At 42.1% G+C, this 16,852-nt stretch overlaps 1 protein-coding gene across 1 annotated transcript; it reads right to left on the reverse strand.

The window, feature by feature from the left end:
* Positions 1 to 3,095: 3,095 nt before the first annotated feature.
* Positions 3,096 to 16,584, reverse strand: LOC108426052 (norrin cystine knot growth factor NDP). The gene is made up of 4 exons (XM_017695239.2): positions 16,449 to 16,584; positions 11,502 to 11,522; positions 11,159 to 11,358; positions 3,096 to 5,842 (listed from the first exon to the last, which is right to left on the reverse strand). Exons 3-4 carry the CDS (start codon positions 11,348 to 11,350, stop codon positions 5,618 to 5,620), a joined length of 417 nt encoding a protein of 138 aa, XP_017550728.1. The 5' UTR covers positions 11,351 to 11,358; positions 11,502 to 11,522; positions 16,449 to 16,584; the 3' UTR covers positions 3,096 to 5,617.
* Between the last annotated feature and the right edge of the window lie 268 nt (positions 16,585 to 16,852).

Here is a 16,852-nt window from a genome sequence, read left to right on the forward strand (position 1 = left end):
AGAACTGCAATAACTACAGAGGTATAAAGTTGATTAGCCACACCATGAAGGTATGGGAAAGAGTTGTTGAAGCAAGGCTAAGGCGAGAGGTCCAGATCAGTGAGCAGCAGTTTGGTTTCACGCCCAGAAAGAGTACCACAGATGCAATTTTTGCTTTGAGAGTCTTGGTAGAGAAGTACAGAGAGGCTCAGAAGGAGCTACATTGTGTCTTTGTGGATCTAGAGAAGGCATATGATAGGGTGCCAAGAGAGGAACTGTGGTACTGTATGAGGAAGTCAGGTGTAGCTGAAAAGTATGTTAGGGTGGTGCAGGACATGTATGAGGATAGTGAGACAGTGGTGAGGTGTGCAGTTGGAGTGACAAATGGTTTCAAGGTGAAGGTAGGGTTACATCAGGGATCAGCTTTGAGCCCCTTCTTGTTTGCAATGGTGATGGACAGGTTGACAGATGAGGTCAGGCAGGAGGCTCCATGGACCATGATGTTTGCAGATGACATTGTAATCTGTGGTGAGAGTAGAGAGCAGGTGGAAGAGAATCTGGAGAGGTGGAGGTTTGCACTGGAGAGGAGAGGAATGAAGGTCAGTAGAGACAAGACGGAATACATGTGTGTGAATGAGATGGAGGCAGGTGGAAAGGTGAAGATGCAAGGAGTAGAGGTCGTAAAGGTGGATGACTTCAAATATCTTTGGTCAACCATCCAGAGCAATGGACAGTGTAGAAAAGAGGGTGAAGAAGAGGGTGCAGGCAGGATGGAGTGGGTGGAGACGGGTGTCAGGGCTGATGTGTGACAGAAGGATAGCAGCAAGAGTGAAAGGGAAGGTTTACAAGACAGTAGTGCGTCCTGCTATGATGTATGGTTTGGAGACTGTGGCTCTGTCTAAAAGACAGGAGGCTGAGCTGGAGGTGGCGGAGATGAAGATGCTGAGATTTTCGTTGCGAGTGACAAGGATGGACAGGATTAGAAATGAGCAGATCAGAGGGACAGTGACAGTGGAGCAGTTTAGAGATAAAGCCAGAGAGGCCAGGTTGAGATGGTTTGGACATGTGTTGAGGAGGAATAGTGGATATATTGGGCAAAGAATGTTGGAGATGGAGCTGCCGGGCAGAAGGAGAAGAGGTAGACCTCAGAGAAGGTTTATGGATGTAGTGAAGGTGGACATGGAGATGGTTGGTGTGAAAGTAGAGGAGGCAATGGATAGGGCAAGATGGAGGCAGATGATCCGCTGTGGCCACCCCTAAAGGGAGCAGCCGAAAGAAGAAGAAGAACATTATAGGGTGGCATAGTGGTGCAGTGGGTAGCGTGAGTATGTGTGTGAATGTATATGCCTGTCTGTCTGCCCTGTGATGGACTGGTGACCGTGTATCCTGCCTTCCACCCAATGACTGTTGGGATAGGCCCCAGCTCCACCCCCCCAACCCCGACCCAGAAGGATAAACTGCTTAGAAAATGTGTTTGTGTGTGTGTGTGTATGTGTGTGTGTGTGTATTATGCATCCATCCATTTTCTAAGCCGCTTCTCCGTGAGGGTCGCGGGGTGTGTGTATTATATTATATTATATTATATTATATTATATTATATTATATTATATTATATTATATTAATATTAAATAAATGGCCTAAAACGACATTGTCCATAACACCATAATTACAGTAACAATGACTGCTGTGTGGAGAAGTTAATGATATTACATGGCCACATAAAATAGGCAAAATAGCTAAAAATACAGCAGTAAATGGACAAAGATTAACTGCAATGAATGATTTCTTTTCTAAACAGCTAAAGAGGAAATTTTGAACAAGAACTAGTGAACAGATATAGATATGCTATTAAATGATTAACTTTATTATTTATATTTATATATAATAATTCACACTTTATATTAAACTTTCTTTGGGGCCTATTTTGCTTTTTAAACCACGGTATGTCCCCCTCCACCCTGAAATGGATTTTAAAATATATATTTTAGAACAAAATCTTACCTTATAACTATAGTAAAACGATGTTTCAGGCATCATCCAACTAGCATTTTTTGTATTCATTTTCTGTGAGAGAGCTTTTAGAGGCATTCAATTCCTCAGACGTCTGGTTCCTATCACCACCATTGTGAACAATTCTGATTAGTTAAGTCTATTTAGTATAGCACATTTCACATCAAAACATTCTGAATGACTAGATCTTAACCATTTAATGGCACCGAAATGTTTTTTAAAAATGACAGAATTCCCCTTTATATGCCTCTAATCATGAAACTGCATTATATTTAAATATGATATTGTATCTTACATTTATAATATAGCACACTTTTCTTGTGAAGAGTATAGCAGGTTTATAATAACTGCCACAGGCAAAATAAGTGTAGGCAGTCTGTTTCTTCTTCACTCTCAGTAATGAAAAATGATAGCTGATATTAACTTCACTTTAATAAAGTGAGAAGACAGAAGACATTTCTCTTTTTTTCTCGTTAGGTGCTCTGCTTGTCATCTTATTGAGAATCTAAAGGATATTGCATTAGTGCTGGCTTGAATAGCCACAACAGCTTATTTTCAGGCCTACTTCTTGGCACCGAGCGCTCCCACTGATTTGTATGTGTACAGCGTCTTTGTAATTTACATCATGTTTTTCAGACTTGGCAGAACTTACCTCAGTGCTTTCGGTAACAACAGTTTTAGAACATGTAAAATGGGAATCAGCTGTGTAGGCACAGTCCAAAACTGGGCTTAAATGAACAGTGACTTCCAGGTGCTTTTACTGTTGCCATACTTTAATCATTTAGCCTTGAATTGTCACTGTATTGGACAGGTACTGAGACGTACAGGATCACATAAAGAGTGTTCCTGCTGTCCCTGGAGAGCTAACAGAACTGTGTGCAATATGAAGCAGCATTTAACTAGGCGCATTTAATAGATACATCACAGGAGAATGTTTTAGGGCAGCCATAAAAACATACAGAGCTCAACTGACAGGCATCATCTGGGTTGTCCGTCATGCTGTCAAATAAGCTATTAGGTTAATTATAGTGCAACTGAAAGTGACATTGTATCGATGGGCCAGAGCGTGTGCAAGAAGACTGCTAGTGCAAAGCAGACAGGCAGCTGAAACAAAAGGAAACCATTTATTGGATTCACATGTGGAGCCTGAAGAACTGTTAAGTTTGTTCTTGATTACAAACGTGTCCAGCAAAGCGAACACCACAATTTCACAAGGGGTACAATCTCAGCAGAGCATGGACAAAGTGGGTTTCATAGAAGGGTCTTATCTCTCATCATGAAGTGATGGACTTCTGATGCTATCTTAAAGCAGTGCAGCATTCTATTGTGGTTTGAACATAGGCCATGGACATTACTCTGGGCAAAGCTTTCTGTCAGTACAGCAAAGGGGTGGGCAATATGATGATATGTACCAATGTTCTGAAAGGTTATGTCACATAAGGTCTCATTGGACCTTATTCACTAATATCCTAAGTTTCTTCCGTAATTTGTTCTTGAGAAATGTCCTAAGAAAAAGATTACATCAGATTTTCATGATGTTCTTAAACCAATGAACTGTTGACATCTTTGTGCTCTTGAGTGTGTGTAGATTCTGTTCTTCTCTAAGAACAAATCTCAAATAAGAACACATTAGTGAATGTCAGCATTTTGTGAATTTGCCAGGTCAGGAATTGGGTTGGAGTTGACTTGATGTGGACAATCTGGTGGCACGAGAAGGGAAACGAGTCACCCTTTAGCTTTCTTATTTAGCTTTGGAGTTCATCGAAGGGGCAGACATTTTCAAACATTTTGGATTTTTTACAACTTCCAAGTCCTGTAATGTGAGATGGTTAGCGAAATTACTCAAAGAGTGATACAGCCAACAGTCAATGAGAGAGACACAGGCAAATAGAAGCCTTTATCATGTTTACAATGAGTGGATCCAGACATCAAGTCACTCTCTGTACAATTTCAAGTGAACTGCCAATTTTTCATGAAATATTTCTTCACCTCTCACTGTGATATCCACATTTCTCACCTCATATTCATCTTGCTATGCGTAAAAACATGAACCTGTCTAGTTTAGCTTTGTCTGTATCACATGATAATGGCAGGATCTGGGATTTTGATGGCCTTTTTGTAGCTGCATATGTGAAACCTTCGTCTACTGTGCACACCCTCTCAAGGAAAAGACTGTGAAAAGCTCAGTTACGATTTCACAAAGTGTACACCTAGTTTTGCTCCAGCAGATGAATCTGATGATTGCGAATGCTTTCAAAAGAGAATTCAGAGAGAACTCAGTCAAAACCTGGTAAACGGCAGGTGTTTTGAGGACATAAGTGAATTATCTGCTGCTGCCATCTTATCTTCATCAGTATAATGATGATTTTGTACTTCTCAAAACTGAGCTAGTCCTTTTTTAGTCAGTGTGGGTGATGTTAATGCATAAAGATGTATGACGTGGTCTGAAAAACTCTAGCAAAAGCTAAGTCTAGGCCTATGACTTTTAACTATTGTTTCTTTACAGGACGACTCACACCATGTTTTAGAGTGTTTATTCCTCCTGACTGATAAAGCAAACTTACATTTACAGAACACTGACCAACTGCATGTTTCATTACAAATAGGTGATAATTAGTGCTGTTTAACTGGATTTAAAGCAGTTTATAATGTGAAGTGTTGAATTAAATCATTGTATTCATAGTTTTGATAGTAATTTTTTAAATGTGGCATTACAGGTTCTCTTTTTTGTCTGTTCCAACTTATCAGAAAAACGGAACGTCATGTGATACATATCACATTGTCATGGTACTTCATATTGCCCACCCCAACCACTGGACTTTGATGTTGATTTGACAGCTTACTCCCACTCAACACAATGTCTTTACTGTACACATTTGACCAGACTGACGAAGTAAAAAAAAGCCATAAGGCCTACTTAAGCCATGCTTAAAGAACATTTTTCCATGCTGGCTTAGTTATGTGATTGTAGCACATTTTGAAGACAGTGTCTCTTTCATGAGTTCAGATTTCTCTCACAGTGGAATCATCCAGGGGACATCTATAATAATCACAATTACAAACATGACTTATTATTACCAGAACTAGAAGATTGAAGGCAAAACAAAGACTGCACACTTTTTCTGAAGCCTGAATGTTTCACAGGGCAGTCGAGACACGGTCATCATTCTCTTACAGTCTGAGCATCTACACTACAGTGTCCAACAGCTGCAACAGAGACGTTACCCATGCATCTCCTGGACCTGTGAGCGATTCCCAAGAGCTCTCACGCTTTCCTTGGAACGTCTCCAGCCTGGAGCGGATACAGTACCTTCGAGGTTCTCTCATGATTGCGGTGTTGTTCTCTAGCGTCCAGAATTTTCCACATTTCAGTGATCAAAGCGATGGAATGCATTAGAAACTAATCAACTGGCAGAGACCAGGTCCAGGTGCAACACATGAGTACAGGTTCTTTTCTTTGGGTGGCTGACATTTTATGCTGTTGGCATGATCTCCATCCACTCCATTAATGAATCCACTCTGTTAATGAATCGTGAAATAGTTTCTCTAATATGGACAGCAATAAAATACATATAAAAATGGAACAGTTTAAAGTCTTGGCCAGGTCCTCCTCCTCTGCCAACCCATTCAGTTGCATTCCTCGCAGCTGCATGCGAGGATGTAGCGGTAGGTAGCAGTTATTCGGGTCCCACCGGAGCAGCGCAGGCGCACCGCTTTCAGTTTGGAGGTGTGAGGGCGGCAACAAAAGCATGTGCTTTTAAACGGCTGCTTGAGGACGGAGCTGAAGGAGATGAGAGGGTCCGAGCGGGAAGTGTGGCTGCAGTGACCCTCACAGCGAGCCAGGAGGACCATCTGTGGAGCAGAGGAGAGCGCTGAATTACAGGATAATAAACTTGCATGCAATAAAAGCTACAGTATAAAATTTTACAGAGCCGCATACCTGGAGAGAGGGCAGCCTGTTTTGTGTTTACATGAAAAGAAAACCCAAACAAGTTAACACTTTACAAATGTTCATTTTAATGAGGCCACATCTACATGTTTACTGTATTTAAATTTTTTCCTGTACATTTTTTGTCTATAGGTTTGTTTGTTGTCAACATAAATGTTTACATGACTTTTTTCCAACTTTAAATAAAAGTTATAAAGCACAGCCTCATTCAAAAAGCAGTTTGTTCTAAGATATATGGAGCAAACTGCTAAGTTCTGCAAAACAACTGTAAAACAAAATGGTTAATATCTGTTTTTTTGCATATATATGGTGTATTTTAACACTGTTGTTGTTATTTTAAAGAAATCGAATGTAAATTCACAGCAACAAATGATCACCTCTATTTCACAGACATTTGCTTCTATTTTACAGGTTGTTACTGTCACTGTGGTAAAATACTGCATGTTTTAAGAAGTATTTGAACTGGTAAAACTGTTGGATTACAGTAAAAGGCAGTATATGCAAGAAAGTAAACCCCTGTCATTTTTACCATCATTGAGAAAACATACTTTTATTGTTAAAAAACAGGGTATGTCTCACTGTGTGTGAAGAATCCAGGTTTAGACCTTTCAAACAGCATGAGGCAGGCTTATTGAGTCTACTTAAAGTCTACACAGCAGCCTGGAATGGGAGTGTGAGCTGTGCGCTGGGCTTCGTTTGAACCTTCCCTCAGGACAGGGGTGAGATAAGCTACTACAGAGGGTACATAGCCGTGAACAAAGCATGGTTCTGTATTCTCTGCACGACCTTGCACCTGCACCGAGACGGGAGTGTGGCTGATCTCTCCCAAGGCCATGTGCTGGAGCTATACCACCAACTAGCTCTCTCACCCGCTCACCCCCATTTGAACGACAATTCTGTGACATTGATTTGTGGACGTCAATGTTAAAAATAGTAGAATTGCAAAGGTTTACATTCATCGTGGTTCATTTATGAGGGTCAGTGCACCACCTGGACTGCGGTATTAGCGCTATGGTCGATAACAATCAAGCCACCCACAGCAGTCCTTTGAAAGCCGCTGCCATTCGTGAGAATTCTCTCATAATTAAAGGTTAATGAGTGATGTGATGGTGTATTAAAACAGACTAGTCAGCTCAACCGAATGACTCATGTGGAGTGATGGGCGCAAACATGACTCAGTCCACCAGTCTAGTGATTCTGAATAAAAGGTGACTAGCGCCAGGCTACGGGCCGCACATTCCTGCCATGCTCCGTAAACGGACTCCCGTGTCATGGTGTCTGTCAGCTGTCTAGTGTCCGCCGAGTGTCACCCCCACCATCGGGGACAATAGCCTGTTTGAAGCCAAAAGCCTCCGGCAGAGTGTTGTGAGAAGTCAAGCTTGAGCCAACATTTATTAAGGGCCTCAGTTCTCAATTCAAGTGCTGGTCTAGGATCAGGTTCCATCTGTGCATTTAACTACATTCATCATGATGCAAATGACAAGAACAGATCCTGAATCAGCTTTGATAATATAGGCCCCAGGGCCCTCCACAGAGAGCAGCTGTTAGGAGCATGAAAGGTGGGATGATGTTATTATACAATACTTCTCTTCTCAACTGTGAACATTTACAACTAACAATGGAAAAAAGTACTTAAGCCTTTTATCTGAGCTGAGGTAAAATACACTGAAATAATAGTGGCCACCACCTTGGTACTAAATGAATGCTCACATGTGCATTCTTTGCTTCTTTTTGTAGACAAAACTTAAAATTTTGAAAAAGCCAAATCTTTTCCAAAAAAAAAAATTACATACGGGATGTGTAAAAGAGACCACCCTTCATTCATTACTCATTTTTCAGCATCAGGGAACAAAGCAAAAGACATATATGTAACAGAAAATTACACAGAAGCCTCAACAACTAAATATAATATCACAATTTCAGACTTGCTCTTTGTTTTGCAATGAAATCTGCAGGGAATTGACCTTGGTTTGATGTTTCTCTCTCTCTCTCTCTCAGACCAAGTAATCCAAACACATTCAGTGATGTTGAGTTCTGGACTCTGGGGTGGTCAGTTCATTGTTCTGAGAACACGTACATATTTTTTGTTTAGTTTACAAATTTTATTCTTTTTCTCACTAACAGCTTTGTGACAGCTACACATCCTTTCAGACCCGTAATGCTAAGTTGTCTTCTCACAAGATGAAAGCCTAAAGTCCTGTTTATCTGACGGTGACAGGTTGGGTGGTCTACCAGCTCTTGCATGGTTGTTAGGAGTCCTATTTTCTCTGCATGGTTTAAGAATTTTTTGAACTACATTTTTTTCACTTGATTAGATTTTTCTCTTTCTTTTGCAAGTTATCATTATCAAATCTACTCAGAAAAACCTCCTACAAAATTAATAACTGTACTTAATGCCTGTTTTGACTGGAAATGAAATAAATTAAGGGTGGCCTCTAGCTTTTGGACAGTAATGGACTGTAATTTTTACTCCTTACATTTTTATATATAATGCTTGTTACAGATTTCAAAGCCCATGAGATTTTTTCCCAGAGTTCCCACATGTTTAATTTTTTTCAAATGCACAGCAGTGTAAGATGAAACTGTTTAAATCTAGCCTAATTCATCTTTGCAAAGACTAATACCAGCCATTACTCACCACACTACACACAGTTTGCTGAAGACTTGACTCTTCAGTTTGTGTTAAAAAACACTTACTTTTTTATTTTTGAACTTTAATTCATGCTTAATATGTATGTTGAAATGTAAAATTGATATGTATGTTTAAATACCTGAACTTTCTAACTTTCACTCAAGTATATTTTGGCTCCATACTTTCATGTTTCATTGAGTAAGAGTTTGACACAGTATGCATACTTTCACTTACATACAGTTTCTTTGTAGTTACTAATGCATGCAGTAAGATGGCTCTGATAGGGGAATTATTAACTGTTCAAACTGTTCACTGCTGTTGTAACTTTGAGATATTTTCATGTTTTAACCAGCGTATAACTTTGATATGTTTCATTTCATAGGCCATTTGATTACACTGTGAAAAAAGTCTGCAAACTAATCCTTAAAGCATGTAGTATCCAAGTCCAAATTGTTCCATGTAGTTTACTACTCATTTGAAAAGAATGTGCAGTGAAATTAATGTGATTGTTCTGTTTGATGTTAACAAAAATCTGGCCCTTTCTAAAAGAGTCATAGATTAGAAAACATGTGGAGCAAGAAAGTGTTTTTTCCTTCTCAAAATATAGAGAGAAATGAAATGTGCCAAAATAAATACTCATAAAAAAGTATGTGTTTTCCAAGGAACTTTTACATACAGCAGCTGAATAGATGTACTTTGTTAATGCACTACTGAATGCAGCTGACAGATATGGGGGCCGTGGGAGGTGCTTTTGAGGCGTGTGGCCAGTGGAAGATGGAGATGGAAGAAAACACGGCCAGGTGACAACAGCTGGGCAGCAGATGTAGGTTCTCCAGCACCCACTCTCCCTTCTCTGTATTTATAGCAAGAGTGATTGCGCAGGTGGATCCTATGTAGCACTGCTGAAATTTGCAATGGAAGCCACAGTCATGCCCATAGCTGATGCAGTGCGTAATAGGCTGTTTTAAAGTTGTGACTAAGTCAAGCTTGATCCTTCAAGCTCAGAAAAAAAGGCTCCTAAACTTGCTTATATGTACAGTTCTAGTGGAAAACGTACATTATGTGGAGATTTTTCAAACGTAAAAATGTTCCTTACATTTGGACGTCTCATTTAAAACTGTTCTCTAGAGAACTGTCCATTGAAAGGTTCTTTAGGGAGTCACAAGTGGCTCATCTATGGCATTGCTCCAATAAAAATTTTTGTACTTGAAATGTTAAGAGTGCAGGACATGGGGCCTGTAACCTTGGTTGTCAAATAATAAACTTTTTGAGGGATTGTAAAATGCCCTGGGATGGGGGGGGTCTGGTACTCGATATGAACTGTTCTGGCCATAAACCTTCCCTTTACCTATGGTTCACAGAAGGCAAAAAGCCCTGCAAGTTCAAGCCCCAGCTGAATGAGGGATAAGCGAAAGCCATTTAGAGCTGTAACTGTCACAATTAGTTTCAGTATAGCTCTCAAATGGTCTCACGGGACCGGCTGCCCTGTTTGAATGCCTGAGCGCGACAGCAGTTTATAACCCAGCATGGATGTCTACCTGTCCTCAATGCACTGTGTGTCATATCAGCTTAGCTCTGTTTGTCTCGTAATTGAAACAGATATGGCTGCAGCGCAGCATGTGTAATCCTTGAGGAACAGAATGGAACTATTTAGTGATATCATAGGTTTCTGCCAACCCCCCGTCAGTTTATAGGATGCTGGAAAAAGTCTGCCTTTGTGAAGCTCTTCTATCTGCTGACACGTCTCAGCTGGGCTTGTAAGAGTTCGGGCCTGGGAGGAGCAGAGGCACAGCTGTCATGCTAAAGCTAAAGCTTGGACTGTCCCTGCAGTCCCTGAGACCACAGGTGAACCAGAGTCTCCTTGTCTGGCTCAGTAAGTCTGGCAGAGGTAGGCTGCTGCATGCTGTTGTTTGGATGACAAAAGAAATGATTCAGCCACAGCTCTATGCAGTGCTCTGGCCCCATGCCATCGTGCAGACATTTTATGCACCCTGTGGGGGCTTATTTCTGGCTAGGCTCTGGGCCTCACAGGCTGCCTGAACGCAGTGTTCCCTGCCAAGGTGTCAAAGTAACCACGGTAGAGTTCACGAGAAAAGAGCGCGAGGGCATGTTGACCAAAGTATCTGATTTAATAAACGAAATGGTCTTGATTCCTTGACTGCGGATTCTAATTAGGATGAGATCCTCGGGGTTGATATTTGAATATAAAACCTTTCCAGGTGCCTGGAGACTCGCTGTGTTTCCTTAAACGTCTTGTTAGCAGGAACAGTGTGGGTGTAGAGAGTGGATTGCATTACAGCAGGGTCTAACCAGTGGGACCATTACTGGAACTCAATAAGCAACAAAGGAGCTTTAGGTTAACTTGCTCTTGATCAGCATGTGCCTCTTGGTGGGATGCTAATAGGCAAAATGCACCAGTGTGAAAGAGAAAGGGTCACCTCTACTCTGCCAGAACAGATGAGTCCCAAGCGGCACTTACTAAAATGGTCTCCCATTCTTTATCACCTCTTTCCCATGTGGTCACTGTGGGTATCTCCTGTATCTACATTCACTCAAAACAGAAACAGGTTCAGCCAGAAGCTTGTACCTTGGAATTGCATTTGTAGATGGGATGCGTGATAGTCTCAACGAAATGGTGTCTCATACACCTGTCCGGATCCGTGTCTCCAAGGTGTCCACTCTCAGCCTTACAGGTAACTCCTCGCAGAACGTTCAGCAGTGGACACGTGACCAGCAGCAGCACAATTCCAGGCTGGCTTAGTGGGCCCGTGCTCCTCATAGTGGCCCCTTGACGCGAATGCAAAAGTGAGCAAAATTCCCAGCAGAAAAACTCAGAAAAATTATGCCTATCTTACTACAGAGGAAAGTGCCCAGGTTCTGATGCCACACTGGTCAAGTGGAATGTGTGGTGGCTTTGCCATCTCCTTTACCTTCTGCCTGTGTGGTCTTTTCTGCAAGTAAAGAAAAAGAAGTAGGGGTTAGTCTACCATGTTGTAAGTTACAGAAACGCTCTTCGAGCTGAGGAAAGAATATCAGGTAATGTTTTGTCTATCAGGTTAGTGGTGTAGAGCCCTGGGGCTGTGTAAGTTATTGCTGGAGCCCTTGGGCAGGTGAAGCAAGGTGCCTCTGCGAAGTTGCTGCCGACAGATGGCCTGAGACAAAGCGTCTGCTGCCGTTTGCTTAAGGCGAGTGCTCCAGGGCTGTGTTGCGTGAGGCATGCTGGCAGTCGTTCTGCTGTTATTCTAACAGTCCTAATGCAGACCAAAAAAATCTATGTTTTATTACACAAAGGAGAAACTTAATCCATTAATAAACAGCCTGGAGCAAATCATTTCCCCAGGAATGAATTTTTCATTAGAAGAAATAGGTCTCTGAACAAGTTCTCACATGACAACAAGGCAACTGCCAACCCAGAGCACACACATACATGTATGTATATATATATATATATATATATATATATATATATATATACATGGTACATGTTTTGCATTTTTCAAGTCTGTGGACTTTATTGTTCTCTTGACAACGGCCTTCATTTGTGAAGATCGTTTCGTGCGTGGCAGTTCAATTCCCCAAGCCACAACTGCTAACAAGCTTTGTGCAGCGCTGGGAAAAAAAGGCTAGCAAAGTACTTTCTCTCTCCAGACCCTAAAGGGAATGGAGACCTAGAGCTGGGATCAGGCCCTTTCATAAAGAGGAAATTATCATTCATATAAAAAACTACACCAATTATGTCAAAAACTTGTTTGTACCATTTTTCCTCTTTCGTTTTTCATCACTAAATGTTTCACCGGGACCCTAATTTGTCCCGAAATCTCAAACACATCAAGTTAATTTAACAACGTAGTCTTGTGTTTTTCTTTCTGGAGCGAATCATTTACCTTGAACATTCCTTTGTGCAAGAAATTGAAGTATCAATTTGCCTGTTCAAATAAATACTTTCTGAAATGTTTAATGGCTCCAGGGAGCTTGCAGCATTTATTCAACCAGACACCGCCGTCTGTTCTTAACCAGGGATGCACCACACTCTTCTCTTCATCATTTCTTTAATATCAACATATGAGACATACCAGGCATGATAATGGTGATCATCATCGTCATTGCGCCGAGACATGACTGTTGACATTCAGAAGTACAAGAAAAAGGGCTGCTTTGTTCGTGGCCTGATCCATGCTCATAATAACCAGGCCGAACAATGCAGTGAGAGACATCCCTGTTTACAAGGTGACTACAGAGTCCAATACAGTTTGCAAAAGCATGAGTATGACCTCATCATACAGCCATGCACAGCATCTAGTCTGTGGGGTTTCCAGTGTTGGAGAGTTGTTGGGAAGTCGACACCCCCCCTATGCATCCACTCACCCCTGCAGCGAGCCACCCTGGGACAGGGAGGCAGTTAGGTAGGGCACCGTTGCAGCCTCCACACCTGCTGAGATCCACAGATTTATAGAGCCCAGCGTGTCCACAAAAAGCAGCTGGAACTTCCGATCCCCTCCATCAGAGAGAGGTTTGCGCCCTAGTGTTTTGTTGGTTGGTTTCCATTTTGCTGCTTTAGTCATAATGTATTGAAATGTTTCCTTTAAACAGTCCTTAAATTAAATCTGTAGTCAGAGCTAAAAGGTCTGCGGATAAGTAAAATAATTTTATCATGGACATTGCAGGAATACAGAAGTGCTGGTGGAACTAAAAAGAAAGCACAACCCAAATATTTTTCACACTTTATCACGCTAATGGCCTTGTTGGCAGTGGGTTTGACTGTAAAAACTGATTAATTGAATCTATGTTTTCAAGTAAATCTCCAGTTAAAAAAAACACAATAGCATCCATTATTTGCACTGGGCCTTTTTTTTTTTTTTTTTTTTACGTGTACCTGGTCAAGTGCCTCGTTTCAAAACATGTGCTAACTATTGTACTGAAAAAGCAATAAACATTCAAAAACAAGACAGGAGCCAGAAGTGCATGAGACACTCCAGAAGTGTTGCTCGGTGCTCCCAGGCAAAGACCAATCACTCAGAGACTTTGCCCCAAAAACTCAGCGAGTCCTGGCTAGGCATGATGCCAAGGAGTGGACCCCCAGCCTGAACTGTCCCCAGGCCTGGCCCTGTAAAAACGCCGCATGGCATTTTTTGATCAAGGTGTTGCAGGCCTGGTGAGGGGCCTTAGCGTCTATGCCATTAGAACTGTAAAATTCCTGACATTCACACTCAGCCACAGGTTTGGAGCCATGCAGCATAACTCTTCAGCCTCAATCTTACCATGAAAAACCACATTCCACTTCATTTGGGGGAAAAAACATGTTTACTGACCTTAGCAAAGTCTGGACATCATCACATGTGATACCATGGTTTCTCTCCAAACCCCCCAAAACCCTCACCCCTCCCCCCACACACACATATACTTCAGAGGAACTCAAGGGACCTCAGGTAGTCTCTTGATATCGGCGCATGGTGTCCCATCTCTGGCTCTCATTGCTGCTCTCCTTTTTTGCATATGCGGAAGCACAGACTGTCATTTTCAGACAGAAACGTGCCTCAAGCTACGAGAGGGGTTGTTTAAGGTCCAGACAAACTGTGGAATCCACATTATTAACTGTGATTGCCACGGGATTGCTGGTTAGAAAGCATTTATTTCGGTTTGAAGCAGATTTTCCAGGTAATCCCGGACTTAAGTTGCCTCCAAGACTACCTAGGTGGGTCCAATCATCCTAAATTCATTTCTTCTAGATTGTAATTGTTTGCAGTAGGGATGCACTGATATGGGAATTGCAGGCTAATATTGAATATTTTATGGACATATCTGCGAATAACTATACATGGGACTACATGAGGGTGACCATATGTCCTCCTTTTCCAGGACGTCTTCTTTTTGCATCTAAAAATGCATTTCTAAGTTGCCCAAAATGTCTGGCATATGGCTTTATTTTCATGACTTTTGCTTTTCACAGCCTGCCCCACGGCGCCCTGCTTCCCACAGTGTCCTGTTCTTTAAAAATCAAAATATGGTCTCCCTAGACTACATCAGCTGGATTAGCCTTATAGAAGTACATAACATTTATGTCTATGAATATACAGTACAATGAACAAAATGTTGATATTTTAGCACAAGGCATCAACTAAGCCTTCCACTCTTCTGGAGTCAAAAATGACAATATATGACAATTAATATGTCATCATCAAATAGTCAAACATCTGTCCAACATTGATAGTCTTTTTAAAGCTGATAATGATGTGAATCTGATATCATTGTGCCTCCCTTGTTTGTGAAACACTTGTTGATTGCAGACTGGAAACTGCTGTACATCAAACTGCTGACACTGTTCAGAGCTGGAATGCTTTGTTTGATCACTGTGGCTGAAATATCAACTCTTTTGAAAGGAAAGTAACAGGGTTCACAGTTGCTGTGTGGCCTGGGCATGTGGTTAACCGTTGCCATTCTAGTTGCTACAAGCAGCCTGTCCTCTTATGCTCACACATTACGTCATTGTTTGGTGCTCATTTGCGCTCCATTGTTTCACCAGCTTTTAATAAACCAAAGGGCAGATTCCTGTGGGGGCCAAATAGACTCCCCTCCTCGTTCTCCCCCTGGACCCCATCTGCACCCAAGCAGCATGCCAGTCCTGAGCAGGGGCACTGCCACCACCCTTTGATGCCACCAACCCGCGCCTCCCTTACGCCACGGCTAAGCCCCACACTAAATATATCCTCCGCGATAAAGATAAGACAAACAGTGCGGATTTGAGCGCGGCCTATGACCAATGGCAGCAGACCCTGTGAGCCCACGCTAAGCTAATGTTAGCATTACAATTTAGGCTTCTTAGAACAGAGTACGTTCTAAGAAGACAGCAAAGCATAAAAGGCGCTGGGTATGCCGCACAGTCCCAAGGCACGTGTTTGGCAATTAGGGCACTTATTGAGATGTCCTCTTAACCTTCCCTGTCTAATATGACTGCTCTCTTTACTTTCTGGAAGCAACCCAGGACATTCCTTCATCCTTTGTCAAGAGGTAGCATAGAAAAAGTACTGATTATGAGCAGCCTAACACGACCACACACACACACACTGGTGGTAGGTTTTGTCTTGAAATAAGTGAGGCAAGGCATGTGATGCTTCTCCTACACCTCATCCTCCAACTCTATAATAAACAATCCAAAGGCTCATTTGGTGGCATGGCATGATCCGATGACTGAAGCAGCAGGTTTAGTGTGGAATTAAGCCATGAATGCTCAGTCAGTGAATGTGCTGTCTGCGACGACTCGTCTCGGCAGGCGACCCACCACAGAACACACTGAGCCTCTCATTGGACGCACATACCATGAACCTGCCTGGGGCTCAATGCCTGACTCGTTCAGTTCACTAATGACTTGCTGTGTGCGAAATTACCGTCTGCCTGCACTCACGTCAAAGGTGTTCCTGCAGATTGAGCAACACTGCTTTATCAAAACCACAGGGTTTTTGACTAAATGTGCTGAGAAAAGAAGCGTGGAATGTTCTTGATTCAAAGAATCACAGGTTACAATACGGCAACACAGTTATTGACAGAAGTAAGTGAAACAAAGGATGGTGATGTTTCATTGTGGTAGGCCCAGAGTGCATATTTGAAGCAAGCACATTGAAAGCACTATAATTTACAGTATGACACTGATAGGTCATTATGCTTTGGAAGCAGCATTGCAATAACAGTATGTACAACTTCCTCAGGTAATTAGAACAATATGTTACACAACAGACCCATTCTGAAGATCTTCAGTATTTGTCACTACCAATTGCTGGATAAAGGCTAAAACATGAAGCCTAAAGACCAGTAGTTTGCAGCGATTAACCTGGCAGCTCATGCAGAAGCCCTGGGTCACCTTTAGATCCAAGCAGTGGTCTTACCTTCTCTCTAGCTCCGTCCAGCTCTCAATATCCAGCCCCAGCTGCACCTCACTGGACTGAATTGCTTTTAAACCCCCTTCTCTCACTCTCCCTTGCTCTCTCTCCTTTCTTTCCTCCCTCGTTCCCTCACTCTCCCTCTCACGCTCACCGATTGTGTGAGCTCTGACTCCCTCTCTCTCTCTCTCTCTCTCTGCTCCCCCTCCCCTCCTCCGCTTCTGACATTCACACCCCTCTTTTTTTTTTTTTATAGAGGAATCAGAAGGAAAAAGGGAAAGGACAGATGATGCACGTCTCAGCATGGTTGTCAGATGTGGAACGTGACACAGCAGTCATATATCACCTCCCGAACACACAAACACACACACGCTCGCACACACACACCCTCCAGCTGACACGCCGACACG

Source organism: Pygocentrus nattereri, chromosome 6 (assembly GCF_015220715.1).
Source record: "Pygocentrus nattereri isolate fPygNat1 chromosome 6, fPygNat1.pri, whole genome shotgun sequence".
Lineage (NCBI taxonomy): Eukaryota > Metazoa > Chordata > Actinopteri > Characiformes > Serrasalmidae > Pygocentrus > Pygocentrus nattereri.